At 44.9% G+C, this 15,917-nt stretch overlaps 1 protein-coding gene across 2 annotated transcripts; it reads left to right on the top strand.

The window, feature by feature from the left end:
* The first annotated feature begins 384 nt into the window (after positions 1–384).
* Positions 385–9,457, top strand: NOB1 (NIN1 (RPN12) binding protein 1 homolog). 2 transcript variants are annotated; one of them, XM_079799961.1, is made up of 9 exons: positions 385–542; positions 626–756; positions 2,216–2,397; positions 4,240–4,311; positions 4,521–4,649; positions 4,747–4,938; positions 5,696–5,793; positions 6,795–6,939; positions 8,633–9,457. In XM_079799961.1, exons 1-9 carry the CDS (start codon positions 508–510, stop codon positions 8,900–8,902), a joined length of 1,254 nt encoding a protein of 417 aa, XP_079656087.1. In that variant the 5' UTR covers positions 385–507; the 3' UTR covers positions 8,903–9,457. The 2 variants fall into 2 exon arrangements, with proteins under 2 accessions (XP_079656087.1, XP_079656086.1); XM_079799960.1 differs by having other exon boundaries at positions 626–758; positions 2,267–2,397; positions 8,633–9,381.
* Positions 9,458–15,917: the final 6,460 nt, after the last annotated feature.

Genomic DNA, 15,917 nt, shown 5'->3' on the forward strand with positions numbered 1-15,917 from the left:
CTGCTATAGCATAACGGTTAAGAAAGTGGCTCGGAGTCGGTTTGCCTGAGTGTTAATCTTTTTACAACCATTTACTAGCCATGATAGCTGTATTTAATTGTCTTGAGTAGCTATCCGTTGACTGTAAAATAATATCTATCTTATGGGCTTGTGATCATTAAATTAGGTTATCTGTATTGACTGACTTTTAACAATGACAACATACACTGGCTTTACATTTAAAAGTAAAAAAAATAAAGCGCTAAGGCCTGGATGCTGAAACCTATTTCCTCAGGTACTTCCCCCTCTCACCCCCAAGGTTTGGCCCCGCCCGCAGCTCCCTGGCCGGCGCAGTACGCATGCGCACAAGTAGCCGGAGCCGATTGGTGCCGGAGTGGCCGCCAGGGGGCGCCGCTCAGTTGCGGCTGTTCCTCCCGGCTCCCGGGGCCGGGGTGGGACGCAGGGGCGGGCGCAGGCGCATTCGGGATTGTCTAGCCAAGATGGCGCCAGTGGAGCACGTTGTGGCGGATGCCGGGGCATTCCTGCGGGACGCGGCTCTGCAGGTACAGGGAGCTCGGGTGGAAGGGAGCAGGGTGTGGGCTGGCGGCCCGTGCGGGAGCGATGAGCTGGGCCGTTCTCCGTGCAGGACATTGGGAAGAACATCTACACCATCCGGGATGTGGTCAGCGAGATTCGGGACAAGGCCACGCGCCGGCGACTCGCCGTCCTGCCCTACGAGCTGCGTTTCAAAGAGCCCTTCCCGGAATACGTGCGGCTGGGTGAGTGCCTCTGCCCCGGCGTCCATGGCGAAGCCGGGTCCGGGGTGCAGATGGGGCCGGCTCGGGCGCGAGTTGGGGTCGGGCTCCTTGATCAGCAGCTGATTTAGAAACCTCAGGTTCTCGGGAGGTCGTGGTAGAAAAAGGCTTCCTGAGTCTGGGGTCAGCGGGGTCTTGCCAGTTACTAGCTGTCTACCCTGCGTATGACTCTCTAGGCCTCGATCGCCTCGTCTGTAAAATGGGAGCAATAATAGTACCCGCCCCAGAGGTTGCTGGAAGCGTTCAAGAGCCCTCTGTCACTCAGCCTAGTGTCTAGTGCTTGGCAATCATTCGGTGAATTTGGATTAAAAATAAAAAGAACCTGGATTTCTTACTCTTGCCCATTTCTTTTCAGTAGATCAGAGTGATCATTGTTTTTGGATAATGGTTTTGGAAATTGAGGCCAGGCTCAATTCAGAGAAGAAAAAAAAAGGATGACTTTTGTCTTGACATTAGTCCTGAAAGAAAACGGACCAGTTATCACTTGGCTTGGGAGTCACCATTGATCTCTTCTTAGGGATCAAGGTGAAGGTGCGCTGGAAAAGTCCTCGGTGATTGGAAGTGTTTTTAGGGTTTGGAGGCTGATAATGGAAATGTTTGCTACACTATTAGTTTGTGACTTCTGTAGCTTTCCCCACCAACTTACTGTGAAAGCTTTGAGGAGTTACTTCATCTTTCTGAAGAAATACTAATAGTACCTTCTAGGATTTGGTTGAAGGATGACATGAAAAACTTTCAACACAGTACCTAGTGTGCGATACATAGTCAATGCCCAGTGAAATTGCTGCTGTTAATTGGTATCTGCTTTTTAGGAAATGATACAGTTACTGTTCCATGTGGCAGTGTAGCACCAGACCTCTTTCTGTTAATATGTCAGAAAATTTTATTGTACGTGTTTATTGTTGATGTCTCAGGAGAATAACAATAATAACAGCTGATATTTACAATGTGGTAAACATAGGGGGGTATTTGTTTTTTTAATACACAAAAACTGTCCCATATTTATTACAAAACAACCAATAATTTTTTTCTATCATAGACTACAACAGATATTGGTCAGATTAACTTTCCATCCCATTTTGGAATCTGGTCATCCATTCTATTAATCTCAATTGTTAAAAATCAAAGAATTTTAGAACTGGGCAAGAAGAGACCTTCTATTCTGACATAATACCAAAACTCATCATTTGCAAATATCATGCTAACTTTGAATGCTTTTCTATTAATTTTGTTCTTCCGTTCCTTCATTTGTATTCAGTAAGGATATCACAGTACAGCTAACTGGCGTGAATCTTGGTGATAGAGAATATAGATGTCAGCTATGATTAGAAAAAAGATGAGGAAATAGATGATAGTCTTAAGAGGTTTTTCTTGACATATTGGTCCTAAGTTCTCTTCATACTTTCATTATCTTTATCTGCGGTCATGTGACTTTTTGCCTGTAAATGAAGTTGAGCATCTTCTGTTTTCAGTGACTGAGTTTTCAAAGAAAACCGGAGACTATCCCAGCCTCTCTGCCACCGACATCCAAGTGCTGGCGCTTACCTACCAGCTGGAGGCAGAGTTTGTTGGGGTGTCACACTTAAAACAAGAACCAGAAAAGGTAAATCGGGAGGACTGTTGTTTTTTTTGTTTTGTTTTAATGTTTTTATTATGGGGAGTATCAGATACACAAAAGTAGAGGGAAAGGTATAATGGACCCCGGGTCCCCATCATTCTGCTTCCACGGTTATCAACTTACGATCTGTCCGTTTTCATTTCTACTGACCCCACCCCTTTTGAACTTAGACATCATATTTCACTGATAGGTGTTTCCTGGTGTGTCTCTTTTAAAAAATAACCACAAAACCATCATTATTATATACATATAAAATTCTAATAATAATTCCCTATTCTTATCAAAATAACCAGTTAGCATTCATATTTCCCAATTTTATAAAAATGTAAAAATAGTTTATTTGTTTAGACCAGGTTCCAAATAAGGGTCAAACATCGCAGTTAGCAAATGTGTGTAAGTCTTTTGATTTGTACGTTCTTGGAAGATTGGTTAAATTTGAAAAATGCAGAAAGTGTGAAAATAAGCAACATTCTCACTTTTTTTAAACTAGAAGTAATTTTTCAGAAGCAAGAATACTAGGTGCTTGGTTTTTTTTGTTTGTTTGTTTGTTTTTAAACCCTGTTACCCAAATTCTGGGTTCCTGTTGTGCTTTTAGGGTCCCCGACCCCCGCTCCTCCCGCGGGCTTAAACGCCGGGCGCTGCGGAAGACGCTGGTGGTGGAACTCGGGGTGGCCGATTGCGTGGCTGCCGGCACCAGTTTTCCGCCAGCAGCAGTTTTCCTCTGGCCACCCGCCCGATCGGAGCGCCTCCCGATCAGAGTTCCTCTCGATCAGAGTTCCTCTCGGGGTGGCCGATCCAATCGTGCTGGCGGGAGGCGCTCTGATCGGCGGGTAGCCAGAGGAAAACTGCTGCTGGTGGAAAACTGGTGCCGGCAGCCAGGTGAAGGAAAAGTCTATTGCATGAAACTTCGTGCAACAGGCTCCTAGTTGATATATAAAAATATATATAAAAACAAACAAAACAAAGATACTTTTGAGTTTACGGATGATGGTGTTCATTACAGCTTTATGTATAAGGCCAAAAACAGAAATGTCCCAACGTGGTTATTTGGTAGTGGAATCACTGAGTAATTACTCAGTCATGTGCCGCATAATGACATCTCGGTCGGTGATGAACCACATGTACGGCGGTGTATACCATATAGCCTCGGTGTGGAATAGGCTAGAGCAGTGGTCGGCAAACTCATTAGTTAACAGAGCCAAATATCAACAGTACAACGATTGAAATTTCTTTTGAGAGCCAAATTTTTTAAACTTAAACTTCTTCTAACGCCACTTCTTCAAAATAGACTCGCCCAGCCATGGTATTTTGTGGAAGAGCCACACTCAAGGGGCCAAAGAGCCGCATGTGGCTCGCGAGTCACAGTTTGCCAACCACGGGGCTAGACCATCCAGGTTCCTGTAAGTGCACTCGTGATGTTAGCACAATGAGGAAACTGCCCAATGACGCATTTTCCAGAATGTGTCCTGTCTTTAAATGGCACATGACTGTATATTTATATTTTCTGGTTCTTTTTTTTTTTTTTAATTTTTATTTATTGGTTTGAGAGAGAGAGAGAAACATAGATTTGTTGTTCCACTTACTTATGTATTCATTGGTTGGTTCTTGTGTGTACCCTGACTGGGATCAAACTCATAACCTTGGGGTGTTGGGATGATGCTCTAACCAACTGAGCTACCTGGCCAGAGCTCCAGTATTTTTAAACATTGAATATCTTTTACTTCAATAGCCGAGGGAAAATATTGTTTTCTCTTTTAATTACTCTTCCATGTTGAATTTTCAAACTGTATTTCTTTGCTTAGATCTGTCACTTTTTTCTTTTTAAAGGTTAAGGTGAGCTCATCGATTCAGCACCCCGAAACTCCTCTACACATTTCTGGTTTCCATCTGCCCTCAAAGGTAATTCCTTAGACAAGTCATGCTCAGCATGCCCTTTCTGCCACAAGTCGTATCTCCACAAATTAACTGTTTACACTGAACCAAATTTACCTGGACTAATATTGTAGTTTGTCCCGCCCTGTCTGGTCTGACTTGTATGTCACATATATGATATCATATGTAGCCCTCTCAATGTTCAGGTTTTAAAATTATTATTCTTTTAACCTCAGCCTAAACCCCCACGAGAAGCAGTGGAACATGAACATGCAGCCGGTGAGCCTGAGGACCTGGAATTCAGTTCCTTCATGTTCTGGAGAAACCCTTTGCCTAATATTGATCGTGATCTGCAGGAGCTGCTGGTAAGGCCCTGATTACTGCCTCCTCCTGGTGACAGACAGCACACTCGCTTCTGCTGCTCCTGCGGGCTGGGCGTTGGTGAATTCTGTTATGTTTCAGATTGACGAAGGCGAGGATGTTCCAAGTGAGGAGGAAGAGAATGGGTTTGAAGAAAGGAAAGATGAAGATAGTGATGACGATGGGGGGTGGATAACCCCCAGCAACATCAAGCAGATCCAGCAGGATTTTGAACAGTGCGCCGTCCCGAAGGATGTGCGGGTCGGCTGTGTGACTACAGACTTCGCCATGCAGGTGGGCGGAATGGGCATCAGTTAGCTCCCGGCTTAGTGTCATACCTGTCCCTCCGAGGCCTGGGGGTCTGTACAGAGTTATTGTTTAATGGTTCTAGAAACTTGGCCTGTGTTCTTCAGTAATTTTTAGTTTGCTTGGAGGCTAGAGAATTAGAACGTGACGGAATGTCGATAGGATATTAAAATTTTTTTTAAAGAATAGTTTTTTATTTTTAGAGAGAGAAACACATCAATGTGAGAGCAAAACACCAATTGGCTGCCTCCTGCATACACCCTACTGGGGATCGAACCCGAAAACCAGGCATGTACCCTGACCTGGAATCGAACTGGCAACCTTTTGGTGCACGGGACGATGCCCAACCAACTAAGCCACACAAGCCAGGGCTAAGACATTAAACTTTAATGTTTCCTATTCATAATCTGTTGGGTGCTTTTCTTTTACACAGTGTTCTTTGCTCAGTTAAGTACTCGGGGAAAGTATAGAGGGTTTCCAGGCCAGAAATGAGTACATTTGCTCTGACAAAATGAATGTCTGTTAAGAGGGATTGCTGAGCACAGATGCCAGCTCTTGAGGTAATTCTGGGTCCGTGCCCTACTTTCCTTATCTCGAGAGCCACCCTCAGCTTGCTTTTCCTTAGCAGAAGTCCTTTAGGACCCAACCAAGGTTTGTGAAGTTCCTTCAACTCTCATTACACAGACGTTGAAAGGAAACGGAGTTGTGCTCTGAGTTCAGTGCTGCTTGAACTTGTTGGTTGCAGAATGTTCTGCTTCAGATGGGGCTGCACGTGCTGGCGGTGAACGGCATGCTGATCCGGGAGGCCCGGAGCTACATCTTGCGCTGCCACGGCTGTTTCCGGTAAGGAGCTGATCATCGAACCCGTGCCCTCTGCCGAGAGTTCCTCTCTTCCTGTTCCTTCTACGAACTTCCTGAAGGAGAGCCTTGCCTTGCATACCTCATTCATACGTATACCTCATCCCACCAGGCACTGAAACCCCTGGGACAGAGACGGCCAGAGGCCGCCCACCTGAGACATCGAGGGAGGCGTTTTTAGTCCTTATTTTAGTGGCATAGGATTTAAGGTGTGAGTTCTGGAGCAAAGAGCCCTCCTTATTTGATGATAAGTACTGAAATACTTACTGATGGAATGATGCCAGAGATTTTCTTGGAAATACATAAGTGGGAGGTCCATCGTTGGGGCTTTAGTGGGTAGGAAAGAGGCAAGGCCTTGAGGTCTGTCCTGAACACCCACACCTTCAACCATAGCAGCTTATATGGTGTGTCCTCTATAATCCGTTAATAAATTACTGGCACCTCCAGAACCACCTCCTGGCTGACTGCTCAGGCTCACATTTGGGGACACGGTATTTAGAGCTGTAATGATCCGCCCCTTGAGAAAGCACGGTGATGTTAAGAGCATTGAATCTGGAGCCAGACTCCCTGGGTTTTATCTGCCCTATGAGCTATGTCATCTTGAAAGCTACCTTACCTCACCCCCTTCTGTAAATTGAAGATAGTAGCAACCTCATAGGATTGGTTTCATATGAAACTTGTAGACTAATGCCTGACACAGCTCAGTAAGGATTTGTTATTAAGGTAACAATATGCTCAGTTTTCATTGTGTCATTTCCCTTCGCCTCTGAGAAATGCAGCTGCAGTTTGGTTATGTCGCCAGCATGAAGCCGGGGGGCCTTGGTCTAGGACGCGTAGAGTGCTTTGGGGGTCTGTACAGAGTTGTTGTTTAGACTCCCCATTTCTTATCGTTCCCTCCTCCTGAGTCCTGTGGCTCATCTTGTGCTCTGGGGACAGGGTCTGCTGCCTGTGGCTCCAGTCCGAAGCGTCTGCTTTTATGTCTCCAGGACAACCTCCGACATGAGCCGAGTGTTCTGCTCACACTGTGGAAACAAGACCCTGAAGAAAGTGTCTGTGACTGTCAGCGACGACGGAACCCTGCGGATGCACTTTTCCCGCAACCCCAAGGTGCTGAATCCGCGGGGCCTCCGGGTGAGTGGCGTGTCTCAGCCTCCAGCGGCAGGGCCTGAGGCTGGGAAAGCGAGGCCTCTTAGCACCGGCATCGAAACGAACAGAGGACAAAAGATCCTCGTGGTTTCTGCAGGATAGTTACTGAAAGCCTGTAATCAGTGCAGATTCGGGGGCGGGGGGGGGGGGGTGTATGAGGTTTTTGAGGACCTGGCAGTTTAATGAGAAATAGCCAGTAATTCCAGGCAGTGAGTGATACGGGCCAAATGCGTGTGGGGCCACAAGAGGGTGGTCATTCACAGCACGGTGGGTAGATCTGTGCGAGTGGTTGGGATAGGGCAGGATTCCAGAAGCTCGGTGGACCAGAGAGGAAGAGGTGTTTACATGCTCAGCACAGAAGAGAGGCCCGGCCGGATACACGCAGCCATGTATTTGTTCTATGGAATCGAGAGAGAAGGGATGAGAGACAAAGGACTATGTGAGTGTAGCCAGCCTGGCACTGGCCACTGCCTCTAATGCGCGAGAAGAAATTTTTTTTTTTTTTACTTTGTATTTTGAAATAATTTTAGATGTATAGAAAAGTTGCAAAAATAATACAAATAATTCCCACCCACCCTTCACTTAGATTTCACAAAGATTTTAATCTTTGAGACCATATTCCAACTTTGCCACAGATTTCCTGTGAAGTTATCATTAGTGATAAGTAACTTACAGAAAGATACCTTTTTATATATTTTTTTTATTGATTTTTTACAGAGAGAAAGGGAGAGGGATAGAGAGTTAGAAACATCGATGAGAGAGAAACATCGATCAGCTGCCTCCTGCACACCCCCACTGGGGATGTGCCCGCAACCAAGGTACATGCCCTTGACCGGAATCAAACCTGGGACCCTTCAGTCCGCAGGCCGACACTCTATTCACTGAGCCAAACCAGCTAGGGCAAGATACTCTTAATACTGTGTAAATACTGTTTCTCATCCAACTTTAACTCCTGATCAAAGTTACCTGAATCAGTTTTTACAGTGATGGTTGCCAAATGGTGATTTTCTAACTCCATCATTCTTTCTACATTAGCTGGCATTCTGCTGTAAAGAGGAATTTCCCCTCTTAATGTATTCATTTATGTGAATGTGGTCTGTGGACTTTTGTTTTAGTCTTCAGGCTGTGATCCATCACCATCCTATTTACTTAGATGCTCACACTGTTTATAGAAGCCCTTCAGCCTGGCTTCTGGTCCCAATTATTTGAACATTTTTCACTTTCCGGCACAGCAAGATGTTCCGACTCTTATACAGCCCTTGCCCTGGAATCGGCCATTTCTCTGAGCAGCTCTGGGTCATCTTTATGAAGAATGGGTTTTAGAAGCAAATATCTGGACATCGGTGTGCTCATTGTCCTAGGGTGGCATCTCTGTCCAGGTGGACAGAGACGGTGAATATATACGTGTATATAAATACACATGTATTAAAAATTGAATTTATAACTTCAGTTTCAACTGAACACTACAGAGTTCATTCTAGCCCCTCATCTGTGAGTTGAGGTGAGGATCAAGTGGGAAGACGCCTGTCATGTTCTTAGCGTGTAGCAGGCAGTGAATGAGACTCCATTGATGTCATCCGCCTGCATCCAGAGCTGTCAGATAAGCTGACGTTAACAGGATCTGACTTGTATGAATATGGATCACCGTCCTTCTAATGGCCTTTCTTCTTATTTGCAGTATTCACTTCCCACTCCCAAAGGGGGCAAATATGCCGTCAACCCTCATCTGACTGAGGACCAGCGCTTCCCTCAGCTGCGACTCTCCCGCAAGGCCCGGCAGAAAACGGATGTGTTTGCCCCTGATTATGTAGCCGGGGTATCTCCCTTTGCAGAGAACGACATCTCCAGCCGCTCAGCTACCCTGCAGGTCCGAGACAACACTTTGGGGGCCGGGAGGAGACGGTTGAATCCCAATGCTTCCAGAAAGAAGTTTGTGAAGAAAAGGTGAAGTGCAAGTTCCACAGGCACACTGGACAGCTGCTGCAGCTGCCAAGTTCTGGGATCTCATTTCCGTCTTCCATCTGAATGGGAAGAACAGGCCCAGCTCCTGCCTGCTTCCCTTGACTCCTGTGGAGGGTGGGCTGGGTCTACAGTTGGACTGGGCCACAACTGGGCCCTAGAGCACCCAGAGCTGGGGTTCCTGCCATGTGGAGGGGGTTTGCTGAAAACAGAACTGTGCCCTGGAGCGAATCTTTGACCTCGAAAGAAGGAAACTTCCAAGTGATAATATTTTTTCTAATAAATGTGGTTGTAAACTATATGTTTTCATTAAATAGGCCAAATTTTTCTCCTTAAGTAATTTGAAGACTAACACTTGAGGTATACACCAAGATCAAGCATTTAGATTTATCTTTTTGGGGAAGAAATATACTAAGTTTGTTAAAAATAAAACTAAGTGTTACCATTTTCTCTCTTTCGTTTTACTTTAAAGCATTTCGGTCATTCAGGAAAGATGAGTGTTGTGAACTCCCATAGTGCCTTTCACCGAGATTCCCCCATTGTTAGCATTTCTTCTCATTTGCTCTTTATCTTTCTATGCACACAAGTACAAAGTATCTCCTAGGAAAGGATGTTCTTTTATGTAACCAGAGTACAATGATCAAGTTTCAGAAATTGGATACATTATTATTATCTAATATATAACAATTCACATTTTACTATATTGTCCCCAATACTGTCCTAGCATTTCCCCTCAATTCTAAAGTTTCATTTGGGTTTGGCAGATAGTTTCCTCAGGGGGATTGAGGTTTTCACTTGGGCAGGAATGCCACCTGAGTGGTAATTAGGTCCTCAGTGCATTGCACTGAGTGATGTTAACTCTGACTACTTGGTAAAATGAACCTGCTGAGTCCCAAGATTTCTTTTTAGTTCTTATATTGGTAGTATATACACAAAGTGCTATCTTCAAAAGTTCCTTAAATTCAATTTTTTCCTTTACGGTACTCTTACTCATTTGGTGTATAGTTAACTTGTTAATTATTTTGCTTAAAATTCAATTTAAGATTTTTCTTTTTTTAAATCCTCACTCAAGGATATGTTTTTATTGATAAAAGAGACAGAGAGAAAACATCAATTGGTTGCCTCCTGAACATGTCCCAACCGGGGATCAAACCCACAACACTCCAACTGAGCCACCTTGCCAGGGCAATGCCCTATTTTTAAAAAAATATTTCTATTGATTTCAGAGAGAAACATCAATGATGAGAGAGCATTGATTGGCTGCCTCTTGCATGGCCTGCACTGGAGATCGAGCCCACAACCCAGGCATGTGCCCTTGACCAGATTCAAGCCCGAGACCCTTAGTCCACAGGCTGATGCTCTATCCACTGAGCCAAACCCCCTAGGGCCTGGTTTTTTTGTTTGTTTGTTTTTTTTAAATATATTTTATTGATTTTTTTACAGAGAGGAAGGGGGAGGGATAGAGAGTTATAAACATTGATGAGAGAAGAAACATCGATCAGCTGCCTCCTGCATACCACCCACCGGGGATATGCCCGCAAACAAGGTACATGTCCTTGACTGGAATCGAACCTGGGACCCTTCAGTCTGCAGGCCGACACTCTATCCACCGAGCCAAACCAGTCAGGGCTAGGGCCTGGTTTTTAAAATATGAAAACATACAATTCCAAAAGTCAAAACTATCCTATATAATAAAAGGCTATATGCAAATCAACCAAACAGTAGAACAACTGGTCGCTATGATGCACACTGATCACCAGGGGGCAGACGCTCAACGCAGGAGCTGCCCCCTGGTAGTCAGTGCACTCCCACGGGGAGCGCCGCTCAGCCAAAGCAGGGCTCACGGCTGGCGAGTGCAGCAGCGGTGGTGGGAGCCTCTCCTGCCTCCACAGCAGCGCTAAGGATGTCCCTGGGGGAGTGGGCCTAAGCTGTCAGTTGGACATCCCCTGAGGGCTCCCAGACTGTGAGAGGGCACAGGCTGAGCTGAGGGACCCCCACCCCAAGTGTACGAATTTCGTGCACTGGGCCATTAGTGTATATATATAAAAGGCTAAGCTACCGTTTGACCAACCGGCCTGTATATATGACATGCACTGACCACTAGGGGGCAGGAGCTGCTGAGCTGCAGTGACTTGGCAGCTGCGGTTCTCGAGTGACACACCCCAGAACCAGAGGAGGGAGCCCGATTCCTCGCGGGGCTGCGCAATTCCACATTTGGCTGTGGGTTATGTTGTTGCTGGGGCACAGCCCCAAATCCGGTTTATGCCGAGCTGCGATGACTTGGCAGCGGTGGTTCTCAGGTGACACACCCCAGAACCAGAGAGGAGGGAGCCCGATTCCTTTCAATGTGCAGGAATCCATGCACCGGGCTACTAGTATAAAGACATAAAAAGGATGCTGAGAGCTGGATGCCATTTCCTCCCCTCCTATTTCTCCTTAACCTCTATAATTTCATTTGTTTCTGATTTAGAATTATGTTTGCTTTTACAAATAAAAGTGTTCGTTACATTTCCTTTTTTCTCGCACTAAAGGTAGTAAACTATATTTTTCCCGCTGGAAATCCCTCCATATCAGCTCCTAGAGATCTACCTTACTCTCTTTACCAGCTGCCTAGTACTTGGCTGTGAAAAGCTACCAATCCAAGCACCTAACCATATTACAGGGTCTATGTTAAGAACTTCATCTACGTTAGCCCGTTGAATCCATAGGACATTGTGATGAGCCACCAGGACTGCTATCTCCAGCTGTCTTGAGCTACAAGAGGTTAAGTGTCTTGCTCAAAATCACGCAGCCTCAGTCTCTAGGCCAAGTTTTCAACTTGACCCATCTGTGCTTTTTATGCAACAAATTTACTAGTCAACGATCATAGAAAATGGGCTGGACCACTTTTGTGTTTCCCCTCACCCACCATCCTTGTTAAACTCATACTTGGGTGCCACAATTGCACTAGCTGGGTGTCTAGAGAGGATTTCCAGAAGGAAAAGGTAGAATGCAGGCATCTCCTTGAGTTAAGAAGCCACAGCGCTGGGAGACCAGGATGGCTAGGATTCACAGGACAGGGTATGGAGAGGAGAGAGCATTGCAGACAGCTTCTCTAAAGGTCTGCACGGGGATCCCTTGAGTCCTCAGCTACGTTTTGAGAAACACATCATATATAGAGCTTCCCGAAGCTGGGGAAAGAAATACCCCCAAAAAGGCAGAGAAAAGACTCCCCGGAGTTCACACAGGGCCAGGAATAGCTCAGGTTCCCGCTGAGCAGAGTGGAAAATGTCTTAACTCAGAGGCATCTGGCGGGTACTCCGGAGTGGGAACAATGACCTCTGGACCAAATGCTGCTCTGCTTCTGCCCACAAAGCAGGACCCACAGGAACATGGGGAGTCCCGCGTACGGGCGTGTGCTTTGTGCAGTAGTGATTGTGGTCGTGAGACAAGAGGGCAGGACAGGGTGGGGTTTACAGTGGAAGAATCATTTCTCCCCTAATCCCAAGGAGGACCTGCTCCCTGCAGGGATCTTGGCTGGTAGTCATGGGAACCACAGAAGACAACAGATGCCCAGGTCCCCAGACAGGCCTGAGCGTGGCTCTGAGCTATTGTAGTAATTCTGTCATCCACAGCTCAGAGAAAAAAGCAAGAGAGCTTTGGGGACTTCTTGTGCAGAAAAAGCAACCAGACATGTGGGCGCAGGACCTTAGCAGGTGACTAATGAGGCTGTTTGTGCTCTTTCGGGAATTGGGGGGGGAGGGAGGGGTGCAGCTCCGCTTCTGAGGACTCTCCTACCCCTGCTCTTTGTTCTAAGATAACGAAGGCTGTCAGCAGAGCTGCCTACAGCTCTAGGTGCTGGCCTGCTCCCTGGGGACGAGGGGGAGGCCTTGAGGACTGTTTTCAGTTGACACACAACACCTGGGACGTACATACTCCTCTTGGCACAGAGGCCTGCTCAGATAAGACCATGGAAAATGGACAATCTTAAACTGACAGCAAATAAAAGCTGGAGGGACCTTTAAGGCAATGCAGCCCAAACCCAGATTTATTTTTTTTTCCAAAATCAGATTTTTAAAGTTGAGGCAACCAAGGCTCAGAGAGATCATTAGCAGTTGACCTGGAGCTAGACTCAAGAATTCTGATATGCCAAAACCGGTTTGGCTCAGTGGATAGAGCGTCGGCCTGTGGACTGAAAGGTCCCAGGTTCGATTCCGGTCAAGGGCATGTACCTTGGTTGCGGGCTTGATCCCCAGTAGGGGGTGTGCAAGAGGCAGCTTATCAATGATTCTCATCGATGTTTCTAACTCTCTATCCCTCTCTCTTCCTCTCTGTAAAAAATCAATAAAATATATTTTTTAAAAAAGACTTCTGATAGCATCTCATGATAAAATTGCGTAACATGTAATGAACCTAAAGCAATAATATTATAGTGCAAAAAATTAAAATTTAAAAGCTATCAAGACTACAGTATAAAATTTTCAAAAGCCTCCTAATATTTAAATCAAAATAGGGGGGAATAGTAGAAGAATATCATATAAGGAAAAATACCCTGTAAGTAAATTACATCTAGAAAATTTGTACTATAGAAAAATAATTATAAGGCTAAAAGCAAGACACCCATGAAAAACACACATGGTGTCAAAACAAGCCAGAGGAAAATCATTGGGGAAAAAAATGAAAAAGGATCCCAAGTCAATTTTATAAAAAATATCTCTTTATTAACTTTTGGTCGAGAATATGTTTGTATATTTTCAGAAAACAATTCCGAGACCATGTGGATTCTGGCAACAGAGAGGAATCGACAGGACTACTCCAGCCATGAAGACAGAAGAGAAGCAGTCCAGAGATGGAAGACGCTGACGTCGCCTTGCCATACTAGCAGTTAGCAGCTGTGCGTCACTGCAGGTTGCCCAGGACCAAACCAGAGAGGGTCGGACCTGCAATACCACCATTTGTCCACCATCCAGAACTGAAATATCATTGCTGACATGTACACATAAGGAACTGTCTGACATTGAAATTGGGTCTCAAAAGAACTGTTGGCCCAAAAAGAAACTCACTACAGACTGATTCATTTGCCTTTCAGCATAACCAATATTGCCTGTCTCATTTTCGGTTCTTATAAGTGTATTTCTAGTAGTACATGATCTCACTCATCTAGGGGAAATGATAAACAACATAGACTGATGAACAGGAACAGACCCAGAAACAAGGAGGCATGGATCAGACTGTCGGGCCTCAGAGGGAGGGGAGGGGAGGGTGGGGGTAAAGGGGGAGATCAACCAAAGGACTTGTGTGCATGCATATGAGCCTAACCAGTGGTTAAGGACAACCGGGGGGTGGGGACATGCGTGGGGAGGGGTGTGGGATGGGAATGGGGGGATGAGGACAAATATGTGATACCTTAATCAATAAAGAAATTTAAACAAACAACAAAAAAAGAATTCTGATAGCAAGTAACAGCTCTGGCTCTGGAGTCCAAGGGCCTGAGTTCAAATTCTGAACTACACCATTGACTAGCGCTGTAGCCATGACAAGTCACATAACTACTTGGTGTAAAGTAATTTTATTCCTTACCTCACATCATCCTCAAAAACTATTTAAGTGGATCAAAAACCTAAATATAAAGAGCTAAGACTAGCCCTAACTGGTTTGGCTCAGTGGATAGAGCGTCAGCCTGCGGACTGAAAGGTCCCAGGTTCGATTCTGGTCAAGGGCATGTACCTTGGTTGCAGGCACATCCCCAGTAGGGGGTGTTCAGGAGGCAGCTGATCAATGTTTCTCTCTCATCGATGTTTATAACTCTATCCCTCTCCCTTCCTCTCTGTAAAAAATCAATAAAATATATATTTTAAAAAACTAAGTAATCTAAAAAAAAGAGCTAAGACTATAAAACTCTTAAAATATATATATTTTATATATTTTATATATATATATATATATATATATATATATATATATATATATATATATATATACACATAGCTTCATGACCTTAAGTTAGGTAAGATAGGCTCCATAAAAATTTAAAATGTATATGATTCCAAAGGCACCATTGAGAAAGTGAAAAGACAACCCAAAGAACCGGAGAAAATATTTGTAAATTGTATATCTGATAAGGAACTCTACAAAGAACTCTTACAGCCCAATAAAAATACAATAACCCAATTTTAAAATGTGCAAAGGATTTGAATAAACATTTCTCCAAAGAAATAGATAAATGGTCAACAATCACATGAAAAGATGTTCAGCATGAATAGTCATGAGGGAAATGCAACTCAAAACCACAATGAGATACCACTTCGCACACATAGGATGGCCACAATAAATAAGACAGACAATAAAGAGTGTTGGTGAGGAGCCTGGGCAGGTGTGGCTCAGTTGGTTGAGTATCGTCCCCTGCATGGATGGGGATGGAGGGGTTGCGGTAGGGGGTTGGGGGGGAGGGACTGGTCAGGGTATATGCCCAGGTTGTGGGTTCAATCCCTAGACAGGGTGTGTACAGGAGCCAACCAATCAATGTTTACTTTTCTCTCTCTCCCTGGGACATACATAGCAGATTTGGCAATATTTTCTTCATTATTATTTTTAAAATATATAAAATATATTCCTCTCCCTTCCTCTCTCTCTAAAATCAATAAAAATGTATCTTGTTTGCCTGGCTGGCGTGGCTCAGTGGTTGAGCGATGACCTATGAACCAGGAGGTTGTGGTTGGATTCCTGGTCAGGGCACATGCCCAGGTTGCCAGCTGGATCCCCAGTGTGGGCTGTGCCGGAGGTGGCCGATCAATGGGAATAACCAGGAGACATCCGTAATTCAAAAGTCACTTCCTTTGGCAGATCCCTCACTAAGAGTAAGTGCAAATGAAGCTATGATCAGGAGCCTGTCCTTAACTCTTGAAAATATTGCCGTCAACTGTAATTGAAAAATAAAAAAATGATTTTATTTTTTTAATTACTTTATTGATTAAGGTATCACATATTTGTCATCAACCCCCTCCCCCCGTTCCCTTCCCAAACCC

Source organism: Cnephaeus nilssonii, assembly GCF_951640355.1.
Source record: "Cnephaeus nilssonii genome assembly, chromosome: 20".
NCBI classification, from domain to species: domain Eukaryota; kingdom Metazoa; phylum Chordata; class Mammalia; order Chiroptera; family Vespertilionidae; genus Cnephaeus; species Cnephaeus nilssonii.

What these genes read in the sequence shown, in the direction of transcription:
- NOB1 (XM_079799961.1), top strand. Translation starts at nt 508, where the DNA reads ATGCCGGGGCATTCCTGCGGGACGCGGCTCTGCAG. An exon ending in TTCCCGGAATACGTGCGGCT is followed by an intron (nt 757 to 2,215) that starts GGGTGAGTGCCT and finishes ATCTTTATCTGC; the next exon opens with GGTCATGTGACTTTTTGCCT. An exon ending in TAAAACAAGAACCAGAAAAG is followed by an intron (nt 2,398 to 4,239) that starts GTAAATCGGGAG and finishes TTCTTTTTAAAG; the next exon opens with GTTAAGGTGAGCTCATCGAT.